Here is a 14749-nt window from a genome sequence, read left to right as displayed (position 1 = left end):
CAATGGAAGTTTTTATGTCTTCTTTCCTAAAATAAAAAATCCAAATAAGAGCTCCTGACAACTGGGTTGAGCTACAACCCCTAGAAGGTAAAAACAATAAAAAACACACAGCGTGTTTCTACTTGTGACACTGGACAAAATCAGGGCACATTTCATGAATCAAGAAATTATTCAGCATGAATCAGCACTATTTCAAAATGAAATTTACTTCAAAATGAGAGCAGAGGTGTCAGATCAGGTTCAGAAATCTGAAATGTGTGTAACATCCTGCAGCATAAAACACTCATGAACAGGACAGAAAGATGCAGCCTCTAAACATCTGTGTGTGGAGAAACATCTGACCATGAACAGGCACATAAAACTCATCCACAAATCACACTGAAACAAGCAGCTGCTGTTTCACAGAACAAATTTGGGGGCAGACAGACATGTTCAGGTCGCATGAAGTATGACAAAATGTTTTTTCTTTGTATTTCATAATAAAACCTGGAACAAATGTAACTTAATGCAAAACATCCTTATAGGAGATTACTTCTTTTAAGTGCCCCTTCAAGTTTCAAGAAATTCTTTTAAGTCCATTTTCTGTCGCTCAAATGTCCAAATGTCTTCAGCAACAAAAATAAAAGGAAAACAATTTAAGGTACCTTTAAAGGCAACTCAGACACAGTTGTGCTAGAGTTTTGTTTCACTGACTAACACCACAGGTGTGCCAGGAATAGTGTTTGGTTCACAAAATAATCATATGGATTTTTTCCACAACAGCCATATGGACATCAAATAGCAGGTAACACAGGTTTAATTAATGAAATTCATTAAGGTCCCATTCCATTTAGTGTAGCAGAACCTTGCCACTGAGCCAACATGCACAATAGCAGCACCCGGATTCTGTTTGACCAGAATGGAACAGAACCCTGATCAGTATCATTGGTAACACCTGTGTTTAATAGCTCATGTCAGAATGGCTGCTGTGAAGTCTAGTGTGAGATGTTTCTTGCAACAACCTCCTATTTTAAATCCATAGGCAAGGAACTAAAAACACTGTCGGAGAACTCTTAAAAAGAAAAAACTTTCTAAGCAACTAGGCAGTTTGGAGCATCTTCCTGATCTGTCCTATCTGTTATAAATGTGTGAGCTGGACTAACTTGTAAGTTTGTGCAAACTATGAGTCTCGGATGAATGGATAAAATATGTACTGACCCGGGTTGGGCTGCAGGCCAATAGTGAACAGTGCATTAGGGATGCAAGATAATATCAGCACATCCTCTGTACCGTTAAAGGCTTTAAAATGAAATATCAGTATCAGCCCAAAATGAGCATTTTTGCCAATATGACAGGCCGATAAGATTACGCTTGAACTATGTGTACGTGACACAAGTATGTCTGTGGTGTGGAGGTTTTCTGAAGCATCTGAAACGGAAAGCAATGATTGCATGGCCTCAGTCATGCAAGATGGAGCCAAATCACATTCCTTCAACAGTACAAATTTAAATTCCCAACTTAAGATCCATCATCCTAATCATTTTGATGAATTTATGAAGGACAAAGAGAAAAAACACAGTCAGCAGTAGTCTTATTTTTGTCCAGTGAATGTGTCCATTTTAAAAAGCAGTGTCTGCCAACAGACCATCATAAGAGCATAATTTTATATGAATTACATTACAATAGAGACTTGATGTTCCCTGAGTTGCACTTTATTTTACAGTACACTAATAAGACGTAAATAGCCATACTTTGTATCAAATTAGACAAAACTAGAAATAATATGTTCTTTGTTAGACAGAATTAGACTCTGTATTAGACCCCACTTATTATTATATATTATGTTATATTTAAATAGAGGTCGTTTAGGGACGCATTGCAACAAAACTGTACTGTAAACCTAATTTTACAAAATATAAAAAAAAAAATAATACACTGTAGTTTACAGACGAGTTCTATTGTAATGTACACAAATTACCTCTGATAAAGTCTAATAAAGGTCTAATACTGTCTAACAAAGAAGATACTACTTCTAGTGTTTGTCTATTTTAATAAAACGTACAGCTTGTTACATCTTATTAATGTACTGTGAAATAAAATGCAACTTTCTCTGCAATTAGGTGGAAAAACGTATGTTCTTATTGGTACCAACATCAGCAGTCGGTCAAAATGAGTTGGAAAATATCGGCCCATCGGATATCGGCAAAAATCCAATATCGTGCATCCCTAACAGTGAATGTTTCTAGGCAATTAGCAATGAGGTTATTAATACAAGCTACATAAACTAGCCAGCCAACTTGTTTACGTCAGGCCTACGAAAACTCAGTTCTACTTGTTGAAAATAAATTGTCATCGCTTGCAGTTTTATACAAAATAGGGCTGGATCTGCTGTCTTCAAACACCTCGGTGTCTCTCCGTCAGTCTGAGTCTCTCTCAGCGGGGTTGTCTCCGGTGATGTTCACCCATGAATCAGATTTTCTTCCGCACGTTAAAAGCCACCGAGTTCCCGTAGAGCAGCCGGTCCCGCTCCCGCACCTCCTCCTGCAGCTTGGCCTCGGCCACCCGCAGCTGGCGGATGGTCGCCTTCATCTCCTTCATCTTCACCTCCATAAGTGCGATGATGTCCCGCTGCTCGTTCAGTTTCCTCAGCAGCTCTGCGGACGTGGTACCGGTGGTCAGAGAGTACGAGTGGTCCAGCGGGCTGCTGGTCACACTGACGTACTGCACGGGCGGCTGGTGCAGGGTGGTGGACGCGGTCTCCACCGACGACTCGTCGGCGGTCAGCTCGTCCGCGCTGACGATGGGCGCGCTGTAACAAGTCCCCTCTGACTGGGCGGGCAGCCGCGCAGTGCCCAGGTACTCCCCGTTCTGGCCTATCTGGACCACAGTGATGCTGTCGTCGCTCGCCTCGCCCCCAGCGTTGCCCTCGACTCCCTCCGCCGTGCTGCCCAGCACGCTGGTGAGGACGATCCCGGAGGTCGCTGCAGCCGCGGTGGCTGGCACCGCCGCGGACACCTTCCTGCCTCTGCCCCGCCGACTCCTGCGCTCATTCACCCCCCGCAGCGGGAAGAGGGACGGAACTCGGATGGTGTAGGTCTTCCTGCCTCCGGCGAAGTGCACGCTGCAGACTCGGTGTCCTGTGGTGGGCTGGAAGGTGCTGAAGCAGCCGCTGACCCCGGCCCGGGAGATGTTCCTGAGCCACAGCTCCCTCAGCGTGGTGTCTTTGGGAAATGTGTAGAAGCGCAGGTCCCGGTCCCGGTGTGAGTTGTTGTAGCAGCCGGGGACACAGCAGGTGAACCCGGGCATGTTTACTTCACCGCCGAGGCAACAAGCACGGTGTTCAGGTTAAGTTTAGCTTATTTTATTGTTGTTTCTTTATTCTATGCGTTGTTATAAAGCTCAGTGGCCTGCAAGCGGAACTACACGTCCCACAACGCTAACAACTTCCTGTTTATTTTTCACCCAAAGTGAACCGTTCTTCTTCTTCGTGTGTCGACAGAATCCACCACAGTTTATTCCGACCTAAAGCACATGAAGCCTATATTTGAGCTAAACTTGAGGCTAATATTTTATTTTCGGTGGTAAATATCTTGTTTTGTTCTTCGCAGTGATCAAGCCAACGGTCCACCATGGAGAACTAAAAGTCCCATAATTCTTTGCGCCTCCTGCCCAATTCCATTTATGAACTACTGCCCCCGCTGGTCAGTATGTGGTAATGCATGCTGAGTGAAGCAGGCTACTGTATTGTGTCAATATCCAAATCTTTTCATTTATTTATAATACAGGCATGCAGAAAAATGGCAGCATGGACAAGAATAATAACTGAATACATTTTTTATATATATTTTGAAATAATCATCTGTTTCCAAGGCAAGTCATTCAGGCTATCTGTTTGCATTAATGCAGATATGCATACATGCATAATGAAAGTGGTTTTGATTTATGGCTCTTCATACTGACACAGGTGTTTTCATTTACACTGGCATCCATGTCGAGTGAAATTCCATGTGACTGAATGTTAATAAGTTTAAAAAGAAACTGGGGAAGTCATTGCAACACTTTCTTGCAATCATATGGCACTGACAGCATGTTAACGCAACAAGTACTATTACTGAAACAAATACCAATCATGGCAGTGAGCTTGAACAGTGCCTGTTTCTTTGTCTCTTCCCTGAGTCAAATGTGCCCCTTTGACAAAGCAACTGCCTTCAGCCCACCCCCCATCGTCCTTCCTGTTATCCCCATACAACTATTACTCCACCTGTCAGACACGTCAGGCTATAATCAACTGATCCTCATCTCAAACAGTTATCTGCACATCGGCAAACACATCTGTAGTTTGAAGTGCAGATTTCAATCTGGCACATCCTTAACTGATGTCTTTTTATGCTACAGAAAACAGATTTTAAGGAAGTCAAGTGAGATTCAGAGCTTATATTATTTTTAAAAAATGAATCCACAAGAAACACCTTATGTAAAAATTTGAGCAATCTATTTTTAAATTAATTAAACAAGTTCCAAGGAATTACACTAGTAAACATAAAGATGCTTTATGCAACTTAGTACTGTAGGTTTGGGGCTGTTTTCAGCTGAGATATTTTGGAACAAGAGGTATTACATTTTTTACATTTTAATGTATTATTCACACCAAAACTGTTCAGTTTGGGTCCCATGAAAGGCCCCCAGGTGTTTGAGTGTCCTTTTCCTATTTACTGTTGGTATCAACCATTTCCCACTTTTTGTGACTATTACTCCTCACATTTAGGCAATTAGGTATAAGTTTCTGAAAACTGTAGTTGTCTAATGAAAATCTTAATAACAATGTTGTTACCTCTGAGTTGTTTGCATGTGGTGCTTCATTCTTCTCTCCTTCCCCGTCTCGTACATAAAATTGTCTAGCACGTCACTCAGGGCAGATTTTTTCCCCAACGGTCAGTCAACATCATCAAATTTGATTCATGATATAATTACAGAGGAGTACAACAATGCAGTTTATTTATACACTATCACACAGACTCTGTAAAATATGTTTTGAGGACACATGTAGTTTACTTTTCTTTAATCGGTCAGCAGTGAAATCACAAAATTTCCCATTATTTCTTTAGTCCTCAGTTTATATGTAAGACTCAATTCTGTCCATCTGAGGAAAATCCAAAATGATTTAACTTTAAGATAATCTTTCATTGATCCCCAGAGAGAGAATGTGGTGTTACTCGAGCACAAAGACAGAAATAAGTACTGATTAATGGAGAATTTGAAATACTTTATCGATCTTATTAATAGATAAGAATTAAAAAAACAACAACAATACAAACAAAATGTAACCTCTTAGGTGTGGATTATGGTTGAATTATGACATTTAAAAAAAAGTTTTAAAAACATGGTTCCATTAAAAATCAGTTTATAGTAAACATAAAATGAAAGCTGAAGGATGAGAATGATGAGTGTGTGTGCCTGATGGATGTGGACATGAAAAATGCATGAACCCTACAGAAAAAGAAAAAAGAGCTCCAAATCTATAAAGATGACCATGACAGGGTGCATTTATTATGTCCATCATATGGGTAAAAAATTTCATTTTAATGAGGCTTGGTCTTATTTTTGATATTGTGTGTACTTTGTCACCAATATTTCTATAAAGTTTATCATGAGATGTTTACCCAGTATAAGTATCTGGTCAAGTTAAGTGTCAATATTCCTCAGGGCATCTCTGTTTACTGAGTTTGAAAGCTGTTTCTTGTTTCACAGATGGACTCTGAGGGGACAGTGAGACAGACAGGAGCTTTCTCTGAGGGTACTGAAAAGCTGATGGTAAGAATCTAAAGGTTGACCAGGTCGCATTGCACATTATACTTATTGGCACTACTATTTCACAAGCAAGTGTTTTTTTTCTATATTATGTCTTTTACAAGGGCATGCTGAGACATGATGATTTTCCAAAGACATTTAAAATTCACTGGACTCCAGAAGACAATGCATGAGACTGTCAGGACTATGAGATGTGGTCCTGCTGTGAATGAAACTCTGTTCCAACCCTCCCGACTCACACACAGACTTGTCTCAACAAACCTCAAGAATGTTCCCACATTTCTTTTAGTGTTACATTCAAAGATGAGCCACAAATATTACACTATTGCAGAAAGATCCTTCTTTTTTCAGCCTACTGTACAGTACAGTCCTGAACTTTTTCTGCATTACTTGTGTCTGAAGAAGAGGCAACATCACTGCCAGCTGGTCTCTGGAGATGTCTTTCTATTTGTGGCAGAACTAAACCTATAGACTTAACAGTAATATTTTATATGCACTGGAACAAATACATATCATACAGTAGGAAGGCCGATAAATATAATTGCACAGATTGAAATGAATTTTCTCAAATGTCTCAAATACTCACACTCATATGAAAATTCCTAATTCAGACCTAATCAGCGCATGGGGAACATGAAACATGACAGGAAACAACTTATTAGAAGTAAAGGTTTAAAAAAAATGGTAGGTACGTGCTTTTCAGTGTATTAATAATGCAATTAGTAACAAATTAATTTGCAGTAAATAATGAATAATCATTGAAAGGCACTTGGCACCATAAGATAAGATAAGATAAAATAAGATAAGATAGAACTTTATCCATAAGGATATTGCTCAAAAATTACAGTAACATAAGAATACAATAGAGAAACAAATATAAAGTGTATAAGGGGTAAATGCAAAACCTGTACATAATAGAACAAGAAAAGGTAACAGAAGTAGAAAAGTAAACTAACATAAACTAAAACAGAGAAGTGGTATTGGCAATGACATTGAAAGTAATATAGGCAGTGATGTAACTAAATCTGTGTGTGTATATACTGGTACAGTAAACTGTAGCCTACCATACAGTTCATTCTACACAAAGCCAGAGCTGAGTGGGTTACTTTAAAAATGTGTTCTGATACAGTTACAAATTACCATTTTAAAAAATGTAGTTAGTAACCCAATCCAAGTATCACAATATTAAAGTAATGTAACTCAATTACTTTCAGTTACTTATGGATTATCTCAATATCAAATATGGTGAAACTGTTTAGCCTGTATAGAAAAAATCTTTACAACGAAGACCTGGCCAAGGTAGCAGCCGTGCAAAATTCTAACATGCCATACCATAAACACTGTTTACATCGAGATATTTTTTCATAGATCTGTCATTGGTCGGTTAAGCGCACTGAATCATGGGAAAACACGGTGCCCGACTATAAACACGCTTGCTCCAGGGGCACCTAGATTTCATAAATCCATCTGTATTATTTTATTTTATCTTTTGTCTGCAAAATAATACGTTTCACGGGAACAATTTTAAGTGTGTTTGGTGTTTACACGCACAGGGTCGAGGCCATGTTTTCTAGCTGGAGGCTATCCCGTTGAGTTTAGTTGATTCTCCGCTGGTGACCCATCTTCAGCCCCTGTTAGCATCTCTGTCCCTCCCCACCGTCCTGTCGTCGCTGCTGAAGTTACCATTAGCAACTGGGCAGCGCCCGGCTGAGCAGAACACCTCCAACCGCTGTCGATGTTGTCCTGGTATATTCAGCAGGTAGCTAATGTTACATTTCATTACGTGTCGTTTTTTTTGAATACCAACTTAAAAGGCCGTTAGATGAATTGATTACTGATATAACGTTAAACTCTGGAAAGCACCTACGTCTATCGGGAGGTTTTATGAGTTCGCTTTGCGGCTGTCTGGCCCGGCGGCTAGCTGAATGTGCTAGCTAACGTTATTACTAACATAGTCTAGCTAGCGTTGTCTGTGGTGTGAACTGTAGCTATCTGGAGCATATACGCATGTACTAGTGAAAATAGTGGCCACTTTCATGTACTTTCTGGTAACGTAAAATTTATGGCTAATGACCAGTTGCTATTGATCTATACAGCGGCAATTTCAAGTGGCATGCCTTTGTTATCTGACCACCAGACAGTAACACAGCACGGCTAGGTTCGTTCACTGTGGTGTCTGTGTGTGTGTGTGTGAGAGAGAGAGGCTTCATTTACTGTTAACAAGACAAATATATGTTTGTTTGGATACGGTGTTTGAGCCCTGAGGTGATGCAGGAGTGTGAAGGAGAGAGGGCTTCTTTTTCAAAGGTTATACAGGTAATGCAGGTGCACAGGCACACAGTGAGTTGCTGTACAGCCATGACTACAGGAAGGCAAGTGAAGCTCAATTTCAGCTCCTGCTAGCTACTAAAATACATATTCATATTATTATAAACATTTATATTAGAGCTCAGACAAGAACGAGCTGTTCATCATAACCTCCCTCTTAAGAAGAAATATTAGTGTGGCCACTGAAATCCACACCACAGCTGCAACGTTTAATCGATCAGTTGTCAATTAATAAAGTAATCTCTAACTATTTTGATAATTGAATAATTGATTAAATTAAAATTGTTGGATTCAAGCTTCTCATATGTGAATAATTTCGGGTTTCCTTAGTCCTGAAACTGAATGTCTTGGGGTTGTGGACAAAACAAGACATTTGAAGGTGACATCTTGGGAATTAATCAACATTTCTCACCATATTCTGACATTTTATAGACTAAACAACTAATCAGTTAATAGAGGAAATAATAGGCCGATTAATCAACTGTGAAAAAAGGGGTAGTTGCAGCTCTCATCCGCACAGTTACAGGTTCATAACAGTTAAATTAGGAAGTCACCAGAGCTGGGAGGGCCTCAGGTGAGCTGAGCTATGCATTATTTCAGTTAACAAGTAGCACTTAGTCAGGAATAAATGTTGTTTAATTTTATTTGATAAGTTGTTGATAGATTCAGCAGTTCTGTGTGCAAGTTCTTGTACTTAAATGCCACTAAACGAGTCTTTAACCTGATTAAAGACCTACACTACAGAGACCTACACTGTTTTTGCCTTAGAGGTAGAGATGACGTTGACTTTTGCTGGGTGTGGAACATCTGAGGAATGGCATGTTAACTATGTAGCAGGACACAATACAAGTAGCTGTCACAGACTGCTGATAAGAAAAACTGGTCTAGACCTCCACTGGACATGTTTGTCCTGTCTGTTGGTACAGTCACTAGAGCTGGGAGATATATGGATAGATATTGTGCTATGACTTATTGTCTGTGGTTTTGGTTATGGTAAAATTTTGATAAGTATTTATGTCGGGTCTTGAATCCTGGTGTACAGTTAAGTGATTGGCCAAACTTGTTTGGCTGCTTTGCAATGAATACTTTTACATGCATGGTCATTATAGCACACCTTAAATTTAAATATTATATAGAAATGGCATAAAGTAACATTAAAAAATGGGTGATATTTGATTTTGTCAGTATCACCCAGCTTCATGAGTCTGTTCTTTCATTTTTACAGGTACAGAAAGCTCTCCTTGACTTCCAGACACAGTAAAGGCCTTGACAGACAAGTGAATCGTTGGCTGGTGGGATGTTTGTGAGGCTGGCCATGGTTAACACCTAGAGTTGCAGTGAGTGGCACTGCCATGTTGCCAGGAGTTGGTGTATTTGGCACGGGGAGCACAGCCCGAGTGCTGGTCCCGCTGTTGAAAGCTGAGGGCTTTGAGGTTCATGCGCTCTGGGGGCGAAGTGAACAGGAAGCGTGCTGCTTGGCAAAGGAGCTTGGCATCCCATTTCACACCAGCCGATCTGATGACGTCTTGCTGCACCAAGATGTCGACCTTGTTTGCATCTATATTCCACCCTCAATGACAAGGCAGATTGCTGTCAAAGCACTGGGTAAGCTGAGCCCACATGCATCCTGTCACTCCATCACAAGACAAAAAACATACAACATTGCTAGAAAAAAATATAATTTTGGTGGCTGTTCATTTAAAAACAGCAAGTTTACATAACAAAATTCAAAATCTGTGGGTTTAGGTGAATGATGACATTCTAATAAGATCTTTTTTTAAACACCAGGTCCAGAGCTTGCAGTCTAGTTTCCATTTAATTTGTATTTGCATCTGAGTCATACAAATTGCTAATATGACCTGACCCAGCTGGGCGTGGCAGGTCGGCACTGGAACAGATTAGACTTTTTTTCCTTTTTTTCTTTTTTTTTGACTGTAATGACAACAATTCTACAAAGACGCATACACTGATATTGGCCACATATTTGATTATATTGAAATTTTGCACATTTCACATCAGTTAGTGATACCCTGAAGTAAACATTGTCAACACATTGTCGTTTCAGAGGAGAGTCAATCTATAAAGTTAACTTACTGTATCTGATGGAATTCCTGAGTGTTGACCTCAGCTTCCTGTTATAGTTGCAACTTCCTGAGTGTGTCCCCACCAAAGGACTTATCCACAGTGCTACTTCTAAGGGGTAGTGAAGGCCGCCAATCTCTCTATATCTAAAAACTATACACATCCTCTGTGGTATCACATGTGGTTGCAGGAGAATGTTGACTCTTTGTTTATTCATACCAAACTCCAGGAGCTGGGCAATAATGCCATCTAAGGCAATTCCAGAGTGGGCCTGAGCCCCTGAGTCCACCATACACCTTTAAATCATATTTATTAAACATTCATTTGTCATTTTACAGGTACAACTGGCTAAAACAAATGCAGTCTAATATGACAAATACAAATCTTACCTTTCTGCGTGTTTTTGAGCCATTGAATAAATGTGACTAACTGCCCTTATAGTTAGGATATTAAGTAGTAAACACTTTATAAATCATTAATAAGTTGTTACAACACATTAGATAAAAAGGGCAACAGATAACAAAATAAAATCAGATATTTGTTAATAAGTAACTAGCATTTAACCAACTTCAGCAGTTCTCAGTAGTTCAAAAGTTTATCAAATGAATACCAGATTCATACACCAAGGCTTTGGCAATATTGTTAACCTTGACATTTTCAGTATGCCATCAGCAGGTTTCTTCATTATCACACCTGTGATAATGAAGAAACCTCTCTGAAATTTAAAATTCTAATATTCTCATAAGGTTTACCTCAGATCATTGAATTCAGTTTTATCTAAATAAAATTAACCCCTACCTTTCCCTCCTTCTCTTCAGGTATAGGTAAGAATGTTGTGTGTGAGAAAGCTGCAACCGCTGTGGATTCATTCAAGATGGTGACTGCCGCCAGATACTACCCCCAGCTGCTCAGTATCATGGGTAATACTCTCCGCTTCCTGCCAGCTTTTGTTGCAATGCGCCAGCTGCTGGTCGAGGGATACGTTGGGGAGATGCAGGTGTGTGATGTCCGAGTGTACGGCCCCAGCCTCCTGGATCAGTCATACGGCTGGACATGTGAGGAGCTGATGGGAGGAGGCGGTCTGCACACTGTCGGCTCCGCTATCATTGACCTTTTAAGTTACCTAACTGGCGCACGAGCTCAGCGTGTTCATGGCTTACTGCGGACCTTTGTGCAGCAAAATGGCTTGATCCGAGGCATCCGTCGCGTCACCAGCGACGATTTCTGTTTCTTCCAAATGTTGATGGGTGGAGCTGGATCAAGCTCTGGTGGCGTGTGTTGCACTGTGACCCTGAACTTCAACATGCCAGGGTCATTCGTGCACGAGGTTATGGTAGTTGGATCCACTGGGAGACTGGTCGCCAGGGGGACAGAACTGTATGGTCAACGCAATGGGAGTAAAGGTGAGGAGCTGTTGCTAGGCGACAGTGGATGGGTGGGACCAGAGGTGAAAGAAATGCCTTTGCCTCACCTGCGGGGGCTGAGCTCCATGGTGAAGGCACTGAGACAGTCTTTTCAGGCTCATGAGGAGCGCAGGTCGTGGGCACGAGGGCCAGTTGCCATGGCACCAACATTTGAGGATGGCCTGTACGTGCAGACGGTGGTCGAGGCGGTAAAGCGGTCCAGCTGTAGTGGAGAATGGGAGTGTGTTGAGATCATGAGTCAAGAGCCAGATCCGAATCATAACCTGTGTGAAGCTCTGCAGAGAAATAAGAACTAAAAGTATTTATACACCCAGTGCAACTACTACACACGTGTGTCTGATAAGACTGGGTCCTGAATGTTTTACCTTTAACTCAGCTGCTGAAGCAGTTTACATGATAACCCATGACTACTTTTTGAGTTTTCACATTTTGAGCAGAATATTTTGGTTAAGAAGATGTAAATGTGTTGGAAGGTTTGTACCTTCACAGTAGTGACTTCTTTGTACGCTAAACCTATTAACCACAGCCCCATTACTTTGATTCTCAACAGCAGATTGTGAGTCAACATCTTCCGCTGGTCCTGTTCATTACCTGTGCCATGCCAAAAAGTAGACACAGCCCTTATCCTCACTGAAGTCGTGACTGCAGGTTTCCTGCTAAACATAGTTGATTTTCGTCCCTTGTGAGTAAGGCACTACACCTATGTCAAATATTAGCGAAGAGTAAAATTCCTTGGGAGTCAAAAAAACAACCTTTCAGTTGATGTCTGACCATTGGCTTTATCCTCACTTTAAGCAGCTTGTCTGTATACATTTCTGTATTTTAGAAAAATGCAGGTCATTATAATTTTTTAATAATAATCAGAGAGAGATCAAATAAGCTTGTATGTCACCTTTGATATTAGACAAGACCACAGCTCTTAAGTATGCCAGAAATATTTCATCTTTTAGCTTTTTTTTTCATCAGAACAAGAAGTGTTTGCAAGAGTTGGAGATTTGAATACATCATCAACACATACTAAGGATGTGTACAACTGATCAAACGTTGCTGCCCTCACTAGCCGTCACCAGATATGCTTGTCAGTTAAACAAATTATTAATATGTTATTGATGTGTGACACCAGTTACCTGTTGCATCAGTCAGACGGTTGCTGATTCCTGCATTAAACCAGCAGGGTGGAAAGTAAAGATGACATTTTGTAAAGGCAGCACAGTTTGGCAGTATTTTGATCTATAAAACAAAGGTCAGTTTGTACATTGGCAAGCTAATATGATATTGTTTACCCACGACGCTATGATCCTACTTTGACTAGCCGCCTACTCTAAATTTTAATTTCTGTTTAATCGACAGGGTAATCGTTAGGAACATCCCTAATTTATATGTTATTCTAACAGTCCAGTTTTGGGTCTTGACCTGTTGTTGAGAACTACTTTTTCTGTACTTTATCAGTTACTGAATTTTCACTTGCTTAAAAAAATTTGTCCAAACCTTGAATTTAATAATTTGGCTCAGTTTAAAACCTAACTGTAAGTGTCCGGTCCAACAGAGAAAACATTTTAATCTCTATTATACACGACACTTAGATGCTGATGTATTTTGGTGTTAATTTTTCCCCAACACCAGTAGCACCTTAGTCTGAAAGGAAGTGTTTACCTCAGACAAAAAAGCATGAGGATGATTTGACTAACAAAATACCTTGGCTGTTTGCAGTGTGGTGATGGGCAGAATTCAAACGACACCCTGCTGGAGTTGAGACTCTGTTGTTTTAGAATAATGGAGCTGTGCAGAGTTTAGTTTCATGTTTGTTTGTTTGTTTTTTTTTTTTTAATTTTGGAATGTGTAATGATAAGCATACATGTAAAAAGTGGAATCAAATGCCAGGGGGGCTTATAGGTTTTTATGTTATGGCATGCTAATGCAAACATAAGACACCAGGGACTGAGTAAAATAAGCTATGTAGAAAAAGAATAATAAGTCTGACTTGTAGCATTACCCCTCAAAATGCCCCAATGTCAAAGTGATACTTTTCTTAAATCTTCTTTTTTTTCCCCCCCTTTGCAACCTGTAGGCTAGAAAACTCTAAGAAGTTTGTAGTTTTCTTCTTCACAAACAGAGCAGCCATTGAGCTGGAAAAAAAGTATTCCTGCATCATCCATATGTTCAGTATGTTCCTTCATCATATATCAAAATATGCTTTTTCCAAATAAATATACTACTTTCAGAGACTTCAAGAAGAGTGGTGGCACCAAACGGACACACAGTTTTTAGTGGAGTTGCAACAATTAATTGTTTGGTCCGTCAAAAGAAAATTACTTGCCCACTATTTTGATAATTAGTTGTCATTTTTCAAGCAAAAACATAAATATTTGATGGTTACAGATTCTTAAATGTAAGGATTTGCTGCTTTTCTTTGTCATTTATGATAGTAAATGAAGAGTTTTTGGATTTTGGACCGTTGGTTGGAAAAAAGAATCAATTTGAAGATCACACTTTGGGGTTTGGGAAATTGCGCTAAACATTTTTTCACATTTTTTTAATATACTCAAAAATTAATTATGGAAATAATCAGATTAATTAATAATGAAAATTAACATTAGTCTGGCAAATATTGGCCTGCTGATGTACAAGTATGGAAGGACAGAGGTGAGGTGGATTATACCTCAGAGAGAGGGATGATTGGTACCCGTTTTCCCATTTTGTGGTCATCAGTTTAACCACTGAAGCTCACTGTGAAGACAGAAACTACAAAATTTTAACAGAAATGTGTCAAGCTTACCCACGAAGGGTGAATAGAAGAAAATTGATTTTAGGTGAAGTATCACATTAAATCTTACATTAGTGGAGACAGGCTTGTCCTAGAAATTACGGATTAATGACCTTTTATTGTTCAACTGATAAAGTTTTAGATACAAAGTCTGGGGGTATTTGACAACTAAGCAAGTTGAAATGTGTGCAAAAGGTTTGTTTACATGTGCTAACCATTGAAGTAATTTATGTTTTTACACAGTTGTCTTCATGCAATCTATGCATTTAAAATGATTACAGATGTTTAAATCCAGAGAGTGAGGCCACCATCATCCTGAAACCTTACTGATGTTTTCATTGAGTAGAACCACTGGATTTAATGT

The 14749-nt window shown here is 39.7% G+C and overlaps 2 protein-coding genes across 3 annotated transcripts; one reads left to right on the top strand and one right to left on the bottom strand.

The window, feature by feature from the left end:
- Nucleotides 1-2165: 2165 nt before the first annotated feature.
- Nucleotides 2166-3874, bottom strand: thap11 (THAP domain containing 11). The gene has a single exon (XM_084718208.1). The coding sequence runs from the start codon at nt 3283-3285 to the stop codon at nt 2449-2451; it is 837 nt and encodes a 278-aa protein (XP_084574334.1). The 5' UTR covers nt 3286-3874; the 3' UTR covers nt 2166-2448.
- Nucleotides 3875-5683: 1809 nt separating this feature from the next.
- gfod2 (glucose-fructose oxidoreductase domain containing 2) lies at nt 5684-13514 on the top strand. Of its 2 annotated transcripts, none has more exons than XM_084718207.1 (3): nt 5684-5790; nt 9341-9720; nt 11016-13514. In XM_084718207.1, the coding sequence occupies exons 2-3, from the start codon at nt 9468-9470 to the stop codon at nt 11915-11917; spliced, it is 1155 nt and encodes a 384-aa protein (XP_084574333.1). In that variant the 5' UTR covers nt 5684-5790; nt 9341-9467; the 3' UTR covers nt 11918-13514. The 2 variants fall into 2 exon arrangements, with proteins under 2 accessions (XP_084574333.1, XP_084574332.1); XM_084718206.1 differs by lacking the exon at nt 5684-5790 and adding an exon at nt 7389-7546.
- The last annotated feature ends 1235 nt before the right edge of the window (nt 13515-14749 follow it).

Source organism: Lutjanus erythropterus, chromosome 1 (assembly GCF_056507025.1).
Source record: "Lutjanus erythropterus isolate fLutEry1 chromosome 1, fLutEry1.hap2, whole genome shotgun sequence".
Lineage (NCBI taxonomy): Eukaryota > Metazoa > Chordata > Actinopteri > Lutjaniformes > Lutjanidae > Lutjanus > Lutjanus erythropterus.
The sequence above is the reverse complement of the archived record's forward strand: the minus strand, read 5'-3'. Positions and strand labels throughout refer to the sequence as shown.